Source organism: Mustelus asterias, chromosome 8 (genome assembly GCF_964213995.1).
Source record: "Mustelus asterias chromosome 8, sMusAst1.hap1.1, whole genome shotgun sequence".
Taxonomy (NCBI): domain Eukaryota; kingdom Metazoa; phylum Chordata; class Chondrichthyes; order Carcharhiniformes; family Triakidae; genus Mustelus; species Mustelus asterias.
The window spans coordinates 98,849,409-98,868,699 of NC_135808.1; the positions used below are offsets into that span (position 1 = coordinate 98,849,409).

The 19,291-nt window shown below is 43.1% G+C and overlaps 1 protein-coding gene across 2 annotated transcripts in view; it reads left to right on the forward strand.

Annotated features, from left to right (window-relative positions):
- osbpl9 (oxysterol binding protein-like 9) overlaps positions 1-19,291 on the forward strand; it is a 212,380-nt gene that overhangs the window by 48,564 nt on the left and 144,525 nt on the right. For both annotated transcript variants that reach the window (XM_078218560.1, XM_078218561.1), the window contains exon 3: positions 9,999-10,077. In XM_078218560.1, coding sequence (XP_078074686.1) covers positions 9,999-10,077 — 79 coding nt within the window. The remainder of the gene's footprint in view (positions 1-9,998; positions 10,078-19,291) is intronic.

Below are 19,291 nucleotides of genomic sequence, written 5' to 3' on the forward strand. Positions count from 1 at the left end.
ACAGCTGGCCTTGTCATTAGAAAAAGCAGCAAGTCGAATGAATGAGCTCCAAGGTATCCCGTTGGAGGTAGAGGCTAACACCAGGGAGACTGAGTTAGGGGACTACCACTATGGGGCAGGCCACTACATAGAGGCCCTCCGGAAGGATTTGGATACGAGGGAGCTCAAGTCTGCCTATAGAACCCCACCTAGACAAGGTCAGGTTAAGCCCAGAGTGACAGCAGTTCCTGTAGAGCCCCACCCGACATGACATTGCTATGGTTGCCAGTGTCAGGATGCACAGAAGAAAAGCAAGTCTCCTAAACCAACATGGAACACGTAGGCCAAGGGGCAGGAGAATGCACAACCTGGAAGCTCCCCCTACCTCTGAGGAACAGCTACTGTGCGTAGCGATGATAAAATCAGGACCCATCAAATTGTCAGTGAGACTGAATGGAGGTCGACATAGGCGCCGCTGTATCGGTCATAGGGGAGACAGTGTTTAACAAGATGCGCACTGGACTCCAGCCCCTAGCCCTGTCCAAAACTTCGGCAAGGCTGAAAACCTATACGGGGAAACCACTGAAAGTGATGGGTACAACCCATGTGCTCGTTGCTTACGGGAAACAATTAGTTAGGCTCCTATTAATGGTAGTGGAATGTTCGGGACCGAGCCTATTAGGGCAAAATTGGCTAAAAGAGATCCAGCTAGATTGGACAAATATCTTCCAGCTGGAAAATGGTCACCTGAATGAGGTCCTGAGCAAATATCTGAAGATTTTTCGGGAAGGCCAAGGGACAATCAAAGGAGTCAAAGCAAAATTGCACGTCGACCAGGAGGCTGTCCCAAAGTTTTGCAAAGCCCAACTGGTACCATTTGCGTTAAGGGAAAAGGTCGATGCGGAAATCAAAAGATTACAGCACAAAGGAATAATAAAACCGGTTCAGTTCACGGAATGGGCAGCACTCGTGGTTCCTATCTTGGAGCTAGATGGCTCGGTGCGCCTTTGCGGTGATTTCAAACAGACGATAAATTGTTACACTCAGCTAGACAAATACCTAATTCTCAGGATTGTGGACCTGTACGCAAAGTTGGCAGGAGGACTCCTATTCACAAAATTGGACATGAGCCACGCATACCTGCAACTATGGCTGGACGGGGATTCACAAAAATTCACCACAATAAATACGCTGAAAGGCCTCTTCCAGTATAAAAAATTACCCTTCGGGTTTCGTCAGCTTGTGCCATATTCCAAAGGACCATGGAGAGCATCCTACCGGGGTTACCACAGGTTGCCATTTACCTAGATAATGTCCTCATTACGGGTAAAACAAGAGTAGAACATCTGCAGAATCTGGAGGAAGTTCTCAGGAGATTTGCGGCAGCGGGAGTGTGTCTGAAAAGGGAGAAATGTGTCTTTTTAGCACCACAAGTAATCTACCTTGGATACAAAGTGGATAAGTCGGGCCTACGTCCTCTGGAGGATCGGGTGCGAGCAATAAAAGATGCCCTGGCTCCCACAACCATCCAGGAGCTACAGTCGTTTTTAGATCTGGTAATATACTAGAGGAAATTCATACAGAATAGGGCCTCCATTCTGGATCCCCTCCACCAGTTGTTAAAAAAGGGACAAACTTGAGAATGGTCGGCCCACCAGGACAGGGTCTTCAAGAAAATTAAACAGCAAATCTCATCCGAAAAATGTATGGGTACATTATGACCCCATAAGGAATTGGTAGTCACCTGTGACATGCCCCCAAATGGAGTGGGCGCAGTCCTGGCACACAGGTGGCAGAACGGACAAGAGCGGCCAATAGCGTTCGCCTCCAGGACCCTGGCAATGGCAGAGCGAAGATATGCCCAGATTGAAAAGGAAGGACTGGCGGTAATCTTCGCAGTCAAAAGGTTTCACCAGTATTTGTATAGGTGAAAATTTACGATTGTAACAGATCATAAACCCTTGCTGGGCCTACTGAAGGAAGACAAAGCAGTGCCGCCGATAGTGTCAGCCCGGATCCTGCGTTGGGCATTATTGCTGGCAGCATATCAGTATAGATTGGAGCACCGACCAGGGATTAATGGCAAATGCCGATGCCTTAAGCTGGCTACCGTTACCGGACACCCCACCATTGGTACCCAGAATGGAGGAGACCGTGATGACGATAAACTTTATGGATACCCTCCCAGTGGATACACACAATATACGCCAGTGGATGCAGAAAGACCCTGTGTTGGCGAAGGTAAAGCACCTGGTGCTAACAGAGCAGCTGGAAAGACCAGTCCATCCACAGTTCCACCCGTACTGGAGCAGGAGGGAGTAGATCACGTTGGAAGATGGGATACTGCTGTGGGGAGCACGGGTCATTGTCCAAAGGCAGGGCCGTCGGGACATACTGGTCGAACTACACCATGGGCACCCTGGAATATCAAAAATGAAGATGCTGGCCAGGAGCTATGTCTTATGGCCAGGTCTGGACACAGACATAGCGAAACTGGTAGGACAGGGGGAGAAGGCACCAGCGGCAACCCTGCTGCATCCGTGGGAATGGCCAGGCAGACCATGGTCACGACTCCATGTCGATTTTTGCAGGCCCGTTTATGGGGTCCATGGTGATGATAGATACCCATTCCAAGTGGTTAGGTGTCTATAAACTAAACTCAGCAACCGCTGAGAAACTGTGCACCTTGTTCGTAACGCACGGGATCCCAGAGATATTAGTTTCCAATAATGGTTCAGCGTTCACAAAATTTATGAAATCAAATGGGATCCAGCACATCAAGACGGCACCTTATCACCCGGCATCAAATGGGCTAGCGGAGAAAACGGTCCAGACGTTGAAGGCTGGGTTGAAAAAACAGCCAGCGGCCTCATGAGAGATGAAACTCCTCAAGGTGGTTATTTGACTATAGGACCACTCCACACACCAACATGGGAACTGCGTTAGCAGAGTTACTGATGGACAGACAGCTCCGCACCAGACTGAGCCTGTTTTTGCCAAACCTGGGAGGAAAGGTGGAAAGACACCAGGAAGCCCAATGCAGGGGCCATAACAACATTCGCCAAGAGAGACACTTTAAAGTGGGGGAGAGAATTTTTGGGTCAGAAATTATGCAAATGGACCACCTGGGTAACCGGAACAGTTGAGTCCAGGATTGCACCGGTATCCTACCAAGTATGCATAGGCAAGACAATGGTAAGGAAACGCTTGGACCAGGTCCGGGTCTCAAGCTCTCCACCCGTCCCAGAGCCGAGTCCGCCCTGCAGCCCTAAGGAGGGGCAGAGTCCCCCTCGACAAACCAATACTGCCTCCCCTGCACCCTTGATGGGGATCTTGGGGGTCCGAAGTGGATATGGGACGAGGCTGCAGCGATTTTCCCCTACCAGCTGAAGTGGACAAGGAACCAGACCTCCAACGTTCGCTGCGGAAGAGACGGGTGCCCAACCATTACACACCGCCAACATCGGAGGCCGAGTTGGAGGATCCTGACCCGGCGCTCAAGCAGAGGAAAAGACCCCTGAGGGAAGCAAACCGAAGGGATTCCTCGGATTTTGGGGGGAGGGGTGGTGGGAAGGGAGGAGTGTGATGATTTCAGCCAGGCTAATGAGGTTGGCTTGCTAGAATATGAACCACCTGATGAGTTTTAACCTGCTCCTGGGCCTGGCGAGACGCGCCATCAATAGGTCCAGGCAGCGGGCGATCGACGGGGCCGTCCATCCCGACTGTCTGCCCCTCTACCGCGGCTACATTCGCGGCCAGGTGTCTCTGGAGAGGGAGCATGCGGTGTCCACGGGCGCGGTTGACGTCTTCCGTGACCGCTGGGCACCGCAGGGGCTGGGGTGTATTATCGACCCTGATGATCACCTTTTGGTTTGATGTTTTAAGTTTCCTTTCGACTTTGTTTTTGGTTCGGGCTGTTCCCCCTTTCTTTTGGGGAGCTGCCCCTTTTACTTTGTCCCTAAGTTAGTTTGAGTTCGTTTACTTGGTTGGTATCGAAAGAAACACCTGATGAGTCTTAATTGATGGTTAAATCAGGAAGCCTCATGCTCCCTATTTAAAGCAGGTGTGTCAGACTCCCAGCCTGATTCAATAGGGAGCAACTGGAGAACTGGCTGTGTACAGATGTATGATGTAAATAAAGTAACTTGGTGATGGGACTTTCGCCTCCGTGGAGTTATTACAGTTTCATTGGTCAGGACATTGGATACAGAGGAGTTGTGATGTCTTGTTGAAGTTGTGCAAGACATTAGTAAGGCCACCCTTCGAATACTGTGTACTGTTCTGGTCACCCTATTATAGGAAGGATATTAAATTAGGAAGAGTGCAGTAAAGATTTACTAGGATGCTACCAGGACTTGATGGTTTGAGTTATAAGGAGAGGCTGGATAGACTGGGACTTTTTTCTCTGGAGCGTAAGAGAATTAGGGGTGATCTATAGAGTCCTATAACATAATCAGGGGCTAAGATAAGATAGGTAGTCAACATCTTTTCCCAAAGGTAGGGAGGTCTAAAACTAGAGGGCATAGGTTTAAGATGCGAGGAGAGCAATACACAAGGGTCCAGAGGGGCAATTGTTTTCTCACACGGTGGTGAGTGTCTAGAACGAGCTGCCAGAGGCAGTATTAGAGGCAGGTACAACTTTGTCTTTTAAAAAACATTTAGACAGTTACATGGGTAAGATGGGTATAGAAGGATATGGGCCAAATGCGGGCAATTGGGTCTAGCTTAGTGGTTAAAAACTGGGCGGCATGGACAAGTTGGGCCGAAGGACCTGTTTCCATCCTAGTCCAGGATTCTCTAAAGGTAAACTTGCAGGTTGAGTCCGTAATTAAGAAAGCAAATGTAATGTTGTCATTTATCTCAAGAGGCTTGGAATACAAAAGCAGGGATGTACTTCTGAGGCTTTATAAAGCACTGGTTAGGCCCCATTTGGAGTACTGTGAGCAATTTTGGGCCCCACACCTCAGGAAGGACATACTGGCACTGGAGCGGGTCCAGCGGAGATTCACACGGATGATCCCAGGAATGGTAGGCCTGACATACGATGAACGTCTGAGGATCGTGGGATTATATTCATTGGAGTTTAGGAGGTTGAGGGGAGATCTGATAGAAACTTACAAGATAATGAACGGCTTAGATAGGATGGACGTAGGGAAGTTGTTTCCATTAACAGGGGAGACTAGGACGCGGGGGCACAGCCTTAGAATAAAAGGGAGTCACTTTAGAACAGAGATGAGGAGAAATTTCTTCAGCCAGAGAGTGGTGGGTCTGTGGAATTCATTGCCACAGAGGGCTGTGGAGGCCGAGACGTTGAGCGTCTTCAAGACAGAAATTGATAAATTCTTGATTTCTCGAGGAATTAAGGGCTATGGGGAGAGAGCGGGTAAATGGAGTTGAAATCAACCATGATTGAATGGTGGAGTGGACTCGATGGGCGAATGGCCTTACTTCCGCTCCTATGTCTTATGGTCTTATGATCTTATGTTGTAAACCTCTGACTCTATGCTGTGGATTTGGAGTCACATGTAGGCCAGACCAAGTAAGAATGGCAGATTTCCTTCCCTAAAGGATGTTAGTGAACTAAATGGGTTTTTACGACAATCGATAGTGGTTTCATGGTTGTCATTGGGCTTTTCATTACAGATTTTTATTGAATTTCAGGATCTGCTGTTGTGGGATTTGAATGTGGGTTCCCAGAGTATTCTGGGTCTCTGGGTCACTATTTGCTTTACATTATGCTTTCTCTTGCCCCATTGTTTGTTCCTTCAACATTACCACCACATCCATCTGTGGTTCACTAATCCCTAACATTTGCTTATACCACTCTGACATTTGCCTCTTATTGGCATCAGCAAAAACATGTATTTAGCACCTTCTGTGTAGTAAAATGTCTCAACACTTCCCAGGAGCATGTTTTAACAGAAAAATGAGATGGAGAAATCATAGAATCACTACAATCCAGAAGGAGGCCATTCAGCCCATTGAGTCTGCACCAACTCTGACAGAGCATCTTACCCAGTCCACCCCCCCCCCCCACACACACACCCTATCCCTGTAACCCCATGCATTTACCCCTCTTAACCTACACATCTTTGAACACTAAGGGGCAATTTAGCATTGCCAGTCCACCTAACCTGCGTATCTTTGGACTGTTGGGGGGGAAACTGGAGCACTCGAAGGAAACCCACGCAGACACTTGGGGAACGTTCAAACTCCACACAGTCAGTCACCCTAGGCTGGAATCGAACCTGGATCCGTGGCGCTGTAAGGCAGCCGTGCTAACTGTTAGAATGTAACCAATGATAACATTGGATCTGTTGTAATGTGACCAATGGTAATGTGCTGTGAGGGTCAGCTGACCCGGTAAACTATGACAAAATGATGTGGTGGTCAGCTGACTCAGTATAAATAAGAAGCTGTTGGGAATTATGGAGTTTGGAATGGTCCAGGGTGAGGACTCAAGTGTTGGAGTAATGAAGTTTCTTTATTAAATGTTTTACTTTGATAAGTTGGAGTATGTTTTGTTTTATTTTATTGCCTATAACTGAAGAGTTCCTTCCAGTGGATCAACACTAATCACTGTGCCATCGTATTGCCTCTAATGGAGAGATTTAGTAAGGGAATTCCAGATCTAGTAGCCTGACAAAAACAGAATATTCTGGAAATACTCAGCAGCATTGCTCCATTCAGGTGTACTTGCGCACAAGGTTTCCTTTTTTTTGCGGCCGTGCACATTTCAGATTCGGGCCTGGGTGGCATCTTTCAAGTTGCCGTGTAACCATACAGGTTAGCGAGAACATTGCTTAGCAGGTCTGGTAGCATCCTTTGGAGAGTGAAACCTTCAGACCAGTATCTTAACACAAAAAGTAGAAGGTTGTAAGCCTGGAGTTGTCGGTGCCCGAGGAGTCCCTGTTTCACATGGATCATTGTCTTCAAGAAGAAAAAGTCCAGACACCGCTGCTTAACCTTCACTGACACCGCCATTGCCAAGTAGCACAACATCACTAACTTGGGGTCACTGACAGAATAGTAATTAGACTAGCCAAATGAACAATGTGGCTGCCGTGGCAGGGCAAGGTTCAGCTGTTCAGCATCAATTGGCTTGCCTCCCAAGCCCTCAATTCCTATCTCGATGTACAACAGTGAAGTCAGACGTGGGATGGAATATTAAGTATTCATCTAGACGGTTGCAGTCACAGAAACACTAAAAGCTTGATGCTATTCAGGACAAAGCAAACTATTTGATTGGGGTACCTGCCACTGTTCTCACTTGTCACCTCCACCATCACTGGCATGCTATGTCTATAGTGCATACTATCTAAAGGGTGTATTATTGCAACATGCCCAGATATATGATTTCTATATCGAGACGGATATCATGGGAAGACAATTATATAAGTTTTATTCCAACTAGCACAGCATGCTATCTTCAATTATAAAGCACCATTTCTTCAAAGCTGGATTATTATCCTGGAATTTCCCACATAATCCCATCATGGGATGACTTGATGTAAGAAAACTCATTACCTTCCCAAAGCAACTATAGCTGCACCTTAAGAACAATCGTAGCTGTATTATTGACCAAACAACAACTTTCAAACATTGTTATTCTGGACAGTTTTAGCTTGTTTCTGTGTAACGTGTTGTTATAAGTGAGATGATGCCAATATTTCAGTGAAGACTACAGAACTAATTTTGTGAGCACACTGAAAATCATAGAATCATAGAAACCCTACAGTGCAGAAGGAGGCCATTCGGCCCATCGAGTCTGCACCGACCACAATCCCACCCAGGCCCTACCCCCACATATTTACCCGCTAATCCCACTAACCTACGCATCACAGGACTCTAAGGGGCAATTTTTAACCTGGCCAATCAACCTAACCTGCACATCTTTGGACTGTGGGAGGAAACCGGAGCACCCGGAGGAAACCCACGCAGACACGAGGAGAATGTGCAAACTCCACACAGACAGTGACCCGAGCCGGGAATCGAACCCAGGTCCCTGGAGCTGTGAAGCAGCAGTGCTAACCACTGTGCTACCGTCCCGCTATGTCTATAGTGCATACTATCTAAAGGGTGTATTATCGCAACATGCCCAGATATATGATTTCTATACACATACCGTGTAGGGTCACATCTACCGTGGACTGGTAGATGTGACCCTACCGATGCTTTGAAGCTAAGGATCATTTTTCAAATGTTCGCTAGTTTTAGTGGTTGGTGTTTAAATCCTGATCTTGTTACACATGCTGCAGCATGGCGCTAGGTAGGTAAGTGGAAGAGTATAATGCAAATAACCTAAATCCATCTAGCCATGCTAAATTTTGGGTTTAATATATGTCTAAGTGTAAAATAACCAATATGTCAACCATAGATCTCAGAGTTAACTCACTCATTTTCAAGTTAGAAGTTTGTGTGTTTAAACTGCATTCTATCTGGCACTTCAGTGCAACACTGACTAATGTTGTTTTGTTGGAGGTGTTATATTTCCGGTGTCGAACCAATCTCCTGTCTATCCTATTGGGTGAACATAAATATTCCTATGGAACTCTTAAGAGAATGCTCCTGAAATCCTGACCAACATTTATCTCTCAACCAACGCCTAAAATGGGTTATTTGGTTATTGAACTCGCTGGTTACAGGACACTGCTGTATAAAAATTGTCTGCATTTGTCGATATTACGTTGTCTTAATTTCAAAAGTATTTTCTTAGCTGTGAAACATTTTAGGGCATCCTGAGATTGTGCAAGTTCCCATCTTGCTCTTCTATCTCTACCTACCCCTCCATGCCTCACATTAGATAAACTCCATTTCCTATAGTTTTCTCTCACTCCAGTACTTGCTGCCACCAACTCATTGCCACAACAAAACACTTGAAGTTGCTTTACATGAAAGCTGCTGCAAAAATGGAGTCAGATTTGATAATAAATACCAATTTAAGCTGAATGGTAAAAAAACAAAGGGCAAGGGGGGGGAGAAAGAGAAGAGAGAGAGTGAGGAAGCAGTGAGGGCTTGGATAAGGAATGCACTGTCTCAGGATGTGGGGGAGACTGAATCAACTGTGGCTTTCAAAAGAGAATTGGATAATTATCTGAAGAGAGAAGATTTGCACGGATACAGTTGGGAGAGTGGGACTAGCTGAGTAGCTTTTGCAGACATCCTGTTTGGGCACGATGGGCTGAATGTTCTTTTGTGCTGTAACTATTCTATGATTCTATAAAAACAAATTTAACCATGTAAGTAAAATCTGAAAGCAAAAACTGAAAATACTGGATGCACAAGTTGGGTAGTTGTGGAGAGAACATTTCGACAGAAGATCTTTCAATAATATAAGATTTATTTAACATGTTAGTTTATTTATGTTTGTATGTTTTAAATGCAGTTAGGACAGAATTGAATTAATATCCCTGGACTGATTTGAGCCATTTTTATCAGTTTTCACCAATGGAAGCTGCCATCTCGCATAAGATACATCATCAACTTCAGCATTTCTGAAGCTGTCCAGACTGATCTTAATCAGATATCTGCAAACAGCACATTGAAAAGGTTTTTTTTTAAAAAAAGTGATTTATTAAAAGTGTGGATGTTTTTCTTTGGACAAATTTTCAGTTTGAATCCTTTCCCAGTATTTGAAAACAGAAAATGCATAGCTACAGCAATACAGATCAGTGACTACTGTCCCTTTTTAGACTAATATTGAAATGCACTGATTGCTGTTCTTGTACTGATTAGGAATGTGTATGTTAAACCTGTAATGTTATTGCTGAATTACTTTTAGCTTAACTAATGAATTATTTATTTCACATATTTTCCATCAGAACGTGCTGCATGCACGTTTAGACATTTTTATGCTTTTGAATTTCACTGAAGTCTCTTGGGCAGGATTGCTGCAAGTGAATCTGATCTGCAGTATTTGGTATCTCCCTCTACCTTCTCAGCCTGTTAACATTCCAGTGCAGTAGGCTGATGATGTCACTGCTTATTTCACCAGGCTTTTTGGTCTCTTTGTTTCACAGGGAGCTGTGATTGGTATAGACGATGAGGATGACAGCACCTTCACAGTCACGGTGGACCAGAAGACGTTCCATTTTCAAGGTGAGAACTAGGAAGATTTTGACATGCATTGGGAAGACAGAAAGCACTCTGATTTCAGAAAGATTGGATGAATACTGATGCTTGGCATTTTGTTTGTGGACAGAAATTTTGACAGTATTTGTGAAGCACCCATCAGACTGTGTTAAACATTCTGGATCTTGATCTGCAGGTTAGAACTGTGGGTGTTTGACTACACTGGATTTAAAAACGTGTTAAACAAAGAATCATTTCACCAGGATTTGGATAATATATAAAATTGAAGGATAAGTTATAAAGGGAAAAGAAGTGCTCATTTCTGTTTGCATTAGTCTGAACTGCTGGGTATTCTTTTAACTGCTGCTCTGCAGTGTGAGGACTGTGGCAGCACGGGCAGGACAGCGACTGAGCCAAGCAGGGTTGTGTCTCTACTTAGGACTGCAGATGTGCATTAACAAGAAAGCTGAAAGCAGCATCTGGCTTTAAGGTGGAGCCTTATGTCCTACAAACCTACAATTTCTTCCATCTGCATTATTTGTGTCTTCTATCCTTCATTTTCTTGTCATCATTGCTTTTTCTTACTGCTCTGTAATGCTAATTTGACCAGCTAGTGCCATGTTTCGCCACTGTATGCTGTGGTTCTCCGGTAGGAAGGGTAAGGCATTTGTCATTCCAATTTTCTGTTATCACTTGTGATTGTGAACCCACCATTTAACGTTTCCATTGAGAATGCCAGGATGTTTTGGACTCCCAGAATGAGGAAAAGAAAGGTGCGGAGGCAAAAACTGTTAGGTTGAAAATAGTTTATATAATTGAGAAAACTGCAGTGAATATGCATTGCTTGCTGGTAAGTAAATAATCATTTACCTGTCAGTTTTGCTTTTTAGATGCAACTTGTATTCTTTAAATCTCCTAAGGCAGATGACCACATTTAATGTTCAAAGCTACAGATATTATTGTACTGATTTAGGGAATTTAATTATTTGTTCTGATATGCAATATACTTGTTCTAGGATTTGAATGAGAAAGTCTGATTAATTTGCTTCCTGTGGAAAATGTTGCATACCTAACGGAAGAATAAATAACTTATCATCTGAACCTCTTTTGGTACAATGTACATATTTTGTTCAGACAATATTAGTGTGTGTAAGTTAATGTTTTGAGACCGCATAACGTTTGTATTGAAAGCTACAGTGTTTAGTGTACACTGCTATTAAAAAAGGGTCCTTGAAAGTCAGAGCTACAGCAGAAATTCTATTGTTTTGATCACTGAAAAAGCATGGAGTAGAATTCTATTAATGTTTTTTGCTGCACAGAGTGCAGATCTCTGAGTTGCAAAGTCAGTTGAGTAAATCCAGTCATTCCTTTGGAATTTTGCACTGGTTGACAGTGTGTAATTATACTGCAGAAATTAGATTTTAAATTTAAAATTAATAACTTAACTTGCCATGAGTGGTGCGGAGTACAGTGTTAAAACTTCCAAGGGAAAATAGGAACGCTGGTGGAATGTATGGAAAAGTGGCAAATGAAATTAATGTAGAAAAGTGTGAAATGATTCATTTTGATTGGATGAATGAAGAGAGGCAACATACAATTAAAAATGCAACAGGATGTCAGTGCAGTGAGCTGGGGTTATTTATGCACAAATCCGTGACAGAGCAGCTTGACAAAATGGTTAACAAAGCATACCGGACAATGGACTTTCTAAAGAAGGGAATAGTGTACAGAAGCAAGGAGGTTGTGATTAAATTTTGCTTTAAACACTGATTTGGCCTCAACTGGAGTATTGGGCTAGATGTTACAGTCCCCACTGGCAGGTTTGAAGCTGTGGAGGCTTGTAAAATCTGAGGGTGGCCTGTCTGCTGCCTATGGGCCATTTCACCAACCCCGCCTCTGCAATTTTAAGGGGATTGGGGGAGAGCATTGTGGCTTATCCACCTTTTAAGATGGGTGGGTTCTGGGCCATGGGACCCATCAAAGGCAATTCCCCCAAAAGCAGACCACCTCCCTGCCCTTAACCCACCCTGTGGTCTCTCCATCCTGGGCTCTCACCACCATGATCGTGACCCTTGAACTTAGACTTATATGGACCTCTTGTGAACTCCTTGACATGGTGGGACTGTCTGTAGTCTTTGTAATGGCAACTGTGGGCCTTCCTGTTGAGAGAGAGGCAGATTCTCACTTAAAGCAATTAATGCTGCTCTGTGTTAAATTGCAGCGAGACAGCTGGCGGAGCCCCCCCCCCCGAACTGATCTTTGTAGCTGGGAGGGGTTGGGGACCGTGGGATCCCGTAAAATTGTGTCCAGTTGAGTACTGCATTTCAGGAAGAATGTGAAGGCATTTGAGAAGGTGCAGAAAAGATTTGCAACAATGATTCCAGGAGTGATAGACTTCAGGTGGATAGATTGGTGAAGCTGCAGTTGTTCTACTTGGAGAAGAGGTGCTTTGATAGAGGTATTCTGAGCCATGAGGGAACTGGACAGAGTATGTGTAGGGAGAAGGGCTGTATAGCCAGAAGACACTGATTTAAAATTTTTCTTTGTGGGTGGAGTGTTTGGGATCTGGAATGCATTGCCTGAGGGTGTGGTGGAGGTAGATTCAACCCCAGCCTCAGAGAATTGGGTAGTTATCTTAAGAGAAAATATTTATAGGGCTCTGGGGAAAAAAGGAGGGTGAGTGGGAGTTGCTAAGTTGTCTTGCACAGAACTGCCATGGACATCATGGCCAAATGGCCTACTTCTGTGCTGTTAGCATTCTGATTCTATGATATGCAGAAATTGCCTTGTATTAAAATCTATCTATCTTTCACAAACATTAATGAAAATAAAGTATATAGTAATATTGAAGAGGTAGAACCAAGAATCAATACCAGAATTGAAAGGAAAGATGGACAAGCTGGGGATCTTTTTTCGAGAGAAGATAAGGCTGAGGAATGATAATAAGAGGTCTCTTTAGATTAACAAAGGGTTCGATGTGGAAAAGGTGTTTCTACTTTTGGGGAAGACCAAAACTAGAGGTCATAAACATCAAAAGTACACTAATAGATCTAGCAAGGAATACTGAAGAAACTTTATCCTGAGAGTAGTAAGAACATGGAATGTGCTGCCAAAGGAGTAGTTGAGGCAAATGGCATTGACACATTGGGAAACAGGGGTGGATCATTTGACTCTTCCCATCTGTTCTTCTATTCCGAGAATTCATAGCTGATCCATCCGTATACCCACCTTTTGCATTGTATCTTTTAATACCTTTGTTAACAAATATCTGTGAATCTCAGTCTAATTTTAATTGCTGTTTGCAGAAGAGAGTTCCAAACTTCTACCACCCTTTCCATGCCAAGGTGTATTATTAATTTTCAGGTCTGAAAGATCAGGCTCTAATTCTTAGACTATGCCTCTTCGTCCAAGATTCTTCAACGGACAGAAGTAGTTCTTTATCAACCCGACGTATAGATAGAGAAAGGATTAGACGAGTATTCTGGTCTCTGCCAGTGTTTATGCTCCACATAACCTTTCCCACCTGTCCTCCTCTAAGAGGTGAGAGAAGACTCATGTGGAACACCAAGGACAGCATGAATGGTCTGTTTTTGGACTGTAGGCTTGACAGACTCCATGTTGAATGGCAACACAGTATAGGTGTTATAGCACTGTTGAAAAATGAGTGCACCCTCCTTTGGCATTTTCATTTCTAGAAAAGATCATCTCGAAAATATAATTGTAGAAGAAAAAAGAGCCATCTCATCTTGGAAACTTCTCATTTTGATATTTTCTATTAGTAGTAACCAATATTACTTTCCCAGTTTGTGATTTGCTTTGGTACAACCCTCTTCTGTGCTTCCGATGACTCATGTACAGCCTGAATAATACTGCAGTATTTTAACGTAAGAGTTGGTGGTATTTTGTTCATTTGAAGTCAGCTCTTTTAAATTTTAGTTTTTTCAGAATCCCTGACCACATCCAACATCTGGAACTGAAAGCAGAAGGTTGGCCACTAATGTTCTGCAACTTGATGTTGGGAATTGTATAAAAGAAGGCTGGGGAAAAAATATTTTTTATAAATTTATTATCCATCCCACCCTACCATTTTTGTTCTTATTTCAGATTTCCAATATTTTGCTTTTGAAATGAGTTTTCCTTGAACTTGGAAATGGAAACATAATTTAGATGATAGTCAATAAGTGCTCCATATGGTGAACCACATTAACAAGAAAGGTCTCAGCTTAGTTGCATGTTTTCGTAACAGAACGTAGCTGATAATGGTTGCAATGTTATAATTGGCCTTGGATCCCCTTGCTAAAGGAGAAAATCTGTACGGTTGTTGCATCTGTTTGCTAACTAATGATCTCTTTGGATGAAGGCAAGGTCACATTTGACTGATATCTCCCACAACTGAATTGTCTGTAATCATTCACCATCTGGGTTTGCACATTTTGAGAGAGGAACAAGAGAAAGGACAAAATTGGGAAGATGGAGTCTGAAATAAGAGAAATTGTTGTAACTGGATTTCTCTGCTGGTTTTCTCCCTTCTGTGGCAGATGGTAAATCCTTGCTGTGGTGCTGTTCTACAGAGTAGTTTCACAATCCTGCCTCATCTGATACCCACGGAACTCCAAGCTTTCAGTAATGACTGGATAACAGTCAGAAATGAGAAACCAAACCATCCCAACATGTACTGTCAATTTTTGATGCTTCCAGTTTCAGATCGAGCTGTCCAGTATTACAGTAAAATTGGAAGACCTAATTTGTGAGGGTAAACCTAGATAACAACTCTGAGCTTAACGAAAGTGTCTTGTGGAACTCTTTCAACATTTATAGGATAGTTCACTATCTTTTCAAGTGTCTGTCTGTTTATGATTTATAGATTTTATTTTGTTGAAGTAAATAGGGAAAAGGGGATATTGGGCCAAATCTTGCATAAAAATATTGGCATGTTAATGCATGTATTATTGACCAACAAGTTCTGGGGATGAGTGACACCCTACACGTTGTGAATCTCTTGAATCCGCTGGTTGGTTTATACCGCTTGGCATTTGGTTAGCATAGATGGCTTTTCACCCTTAACCTCCCTGTTATTTTTAAGAACTTTATTGACTTGCATATGATTTTCTGATTAAATTTGTCAGAATAAGTTAGGTGTTGTATTTAAGAGTGTAAGTATGTTTTTCAACAACATGGTTTACATTTCCTCAGACAATTAAGTAATCCATGCCTGCATGAAGTTAGACCTGGACAACAATCAGGCTTGGACTGATAAGTGGCAAGTAACATTTGCACCACAAGTGCCAGGCCTCGAGCATCTCCAATAAGAGAGAGTTTAATGATCTCCCATTGATGTTCAACTGCATTACCAATTTTCAATTCTCAGCACCTACACCCTAGGGTCACCATTGACCCGAAACTTATCTGCACTAGTCACATATATACGTTACAAGACCTGGGAATGTTGTGGTGAGTAATTCTCCTCTTGACCCCTAAAAGCTGTCCAACATCCACAAGACACGAGTCAGGACTGTGATGGAATACTTCCTACTTGCCTGGATAAGTGCAGGTCCAACAACAATCAAAGCTGCCTGTTTAGTTGATAAGAAGGGCCCAGTTTAAACTCTTCAGTCTCATTTCTGCACGTATTAAATTCCTTTTAGAGATGAAAGGAAACACTTTTATTTTTATTTTTGGTTTCCATCTTTATTTTCCTATCAGTCCAATTTTTATTTCTTTTCTGTATTTGGTTCAACTCTAATTTACTGTACTCTATTTCAACATTTGGCTTATTGTCCTAATTTTAGATAAGACATGGGATCTCCTGAATGATGTGGAGATGCCGGCGTTGGACTGGGGTAAACACAGTAAGAAGTTTAACAACACCAGGTTAAAGTCCAACAGGTTTATTTGGTAGCAAAAGCCACACAAGCTTTCAAGGCTCTGAGCCCCTTCTTCAGGTGAGTCTCACCTGAAGAAGGGGCTCAGAGCCTCGAAAGCTTGTGTGGCTTTTGCTACCAAATAAACCTGTTGGACTTTAACCTGGTGTTGTTAAACTTCTTACTGTATCTCCTGAATGTGCATACAAATCAAAATAGTGTGCAACATTTTTGTGAAGAAATGCATTCCTAAAGATCCCACCAATATTGTTACTAATTCTCAATCATTTGATACAGTATTTCATACTGTCTTATAACTACATTAAACCATGTTGAAATATTTGACATTGTCAACCAGCATTATGAGGAAATCATGATTGAATTCACGTAAGGTGGCATCATTTCCCCCTCTGTGTTATCTCCAATCTTGAGTCTCTCCTCTGTCTCTTTTGCTGTTTTTATGAAGAGAGTGAATCTATCATTTATATTTATCTTCCATGACTTTAAAAACAAGATTTTGCTTATATCCGACCTTGAATGTCCATGCTTCACTGACATAAAGGATAATGATAAGATTTTCAAACCTTAATTTCAGTTGCATTATTATCACATTTGACTTCCTGCTGATCTCGAGCTTTTTTAATTTCCTGAAATGATTGAAATTATCTGCAAACTGTTTTTGGAGCATCCACCAACCTTTTAATGAATAGACAAAAAAAATGTAATTGCTTCAGTAAATGATCTATTGGAACCGTATGGACACATCTTCACTTTTTGGTGATGGATGTTTCTTAGTTTTTTGATTCCATTATGAAGCCCAGAATTTTCAGCTCAGTGGTTCCTACAGATAAATGGGACCATCTTTATGGTGTGTCACTCAAACAATTTGTGACACATTAACTGTAAAGATGTCAATTACACTTCCATCCTGGAAGCACTTCAGGCAGAAGTGACTCTGCAGTACCTTAGCTTGCCAGAGCCATAAAGTGCAATTGGCAGTCTTGAGGACAGAATTGTGTACGTTGACAGTAGGATGACAGCTGAAAACAGTCAAAGTGTATAGTGGATGCATTGGTGGTCATCTTTACAACTTCTATAGGTTCTGGAGTGGTGCCTGTATATTGGAAGGTAGCAAATGTAATCCTACTATTTAAGATAGTAGGAAAAATACTAGAATCTATTCTAAAGGATGTGATAATTGGGCAGTCAACGTGATTTATGAAAGGAAAATCATGTTTGATAAACCTATTAGGCTTTTTTCTGAGAATGTTGCTGGCAGGATAGATAAGGGAGAACCAGTTGATGTGGTGTATTTGGATTTTCAGAAGACTTTTGACAAGGTGGTCCCACACAGTAGGTTAGTATGCAAAGTTGGAACTCATGGTATTGGGATAATTATGCTGGCATGGATTGGGAATTGGTCAATGGACAGAAAACAGAAGTAGGGATAAACAGGCCATTTTTCAGGCTGTGACTAGTTGGGTACCACAAGGATCAGTGCATGTGAATAGCTGGGGCTCATTCTATATTAATGATTTGAATATGGCCCAATCTGTGTCAATAATTTGGATGTGGGAACCAGCTGTAATGTTTCCAAGTTTGTTAGTGACACCCAACCTGGTGGGAATGAGAGTCATGAAGGAGATTTGGCCAGACTGAGTGGAAAATGGCAGAAGGAATATAATGTGAAGTTATCCACTTTGGTAGGGAAAAACAGAAATGCATGTATTTCTGAAATGGAAAGAGATTGGTAAGTATTGATGTCCAAAAGAACATGGGTGTACTTGTAGCTGAAAGCTAATATGCAGGTGCAATTAGGAAGGCAAGTGGTATATTGGCCTTTGTTACAAGAGGATTTGAGTATAGGAGTAAAGAAATTTTGCTGCAGTTGTATACAACCTTGGCAAGAGCACACTTGGAGTGTTGTGTGCAATTTTGGTCTCCTTGCACAAGGAAGGAGATATTTCCCGTAGAGGGAGTGTAACAAAGGTTGACCAGACGAATCCCTGGGATGGCAGATTGTCCCATGAGGTAAGCTTGAAGAGACTGGGCATGTAATCTCTAGGGTTTAGAAGAATGAGAGGCGATCTCATACTTCAATGCAAGGAACACCCGAAATAAGGTAGGTGAACTTGGGGTGTGGATTGGCACTTGGGACTACGATGTTGTGGCCATTACGGAGACATGGGTAGAACAAGGACAGGAATGGTTGTTGGAAGTTCCGGGGTATAGATGTTTCAGTAAGTGTAGGGTAGGTGGTAAAAGAGGTGGAGGAGTGGCATTGTTAATCAAGGAGAGTTTAACGGCTGCAGAAAGGCATTTTGAAGGGGATTTGCCTACAGAGGTAATATGGGCTGAGGTTAGGAATAGGAAAGGAGCGGTCACGTTGTTAGGAGTTTACTATAGGCCCCCAAATAGTAACAGAGATGTGGAGGAAGAAATTGCTAAGCAGATTATGGATAGGTGTGGAGGTCACAGGGTAGTTGTCATGGGGGACTTTAACTTTCCGAATATTGATTGGAACCTTTATAGGTCGAATAGTTCGGATGGGGCAGTTTTTGTGCAGTGTGTGCAGGAGGGTTTCCTGACACAATATGTGGATAAGCCGACGAGGTGGGGCTACATTGGATTTGGTAATAGGAAATGAACCGGGCCAAGTGTTGGATTTGGTTGTGGGAGAGCACCTTGGAGTTAGTGACCACAATTCGGTGTCTTTCATTATTGCAATGGAGAGGGATAAGGCCATATGGCAGGGCATAGTTTACAATTGAGGGAGAGATAATTATGATGCGATTAGGCAGGAATTAGGAAGCTTAGGATGGGAACAGAAATTGTCAGGGAAAGGCGCTAATGATAAGTGGAACTTTTTCAAGGAACAAATTCTGCATGTCCTTGATCGGTATGTCCCTGTCAGGCAGGGAGGAACTGGCTGAGTGAGGGAACCATGGTTCACAAAAGAGGTTGAATGTCTTGTCAAGAGGAAGAAGGAAGCATATGTAAGGTTGAGAAAACAAGGTTCAGTTAGCAGGAAATGAACTGAAAAAGGGGCTTAGGAGAGCTGGGAGGGGGGCATGAGAAGTCCTTGGCGGGTCGGATCAAGGAAAACCCCAAGGCTTTTTACTCTTATGTGAGGAATAAAAGAATGACCAGGGTGAGGTTAGGGCCGGTCAAGGACAGCAGTGGGAATTTGTGCATGGAGTCAGAAGAGATAGGAGAGGTGATGCATGAATACTTTTCTTCGGTGTTCACCAAGGAGAGGGGCCATGTTTTTGAGGAAGAGAGGGTGTCACAGGCTGATAGGCTGGAGGAAGTAGATGTTCGGAGGGAAGATGTACTAGCACTTTTGAATAAACTGAAGGTTGATAAGTCCCCTGGGCCTG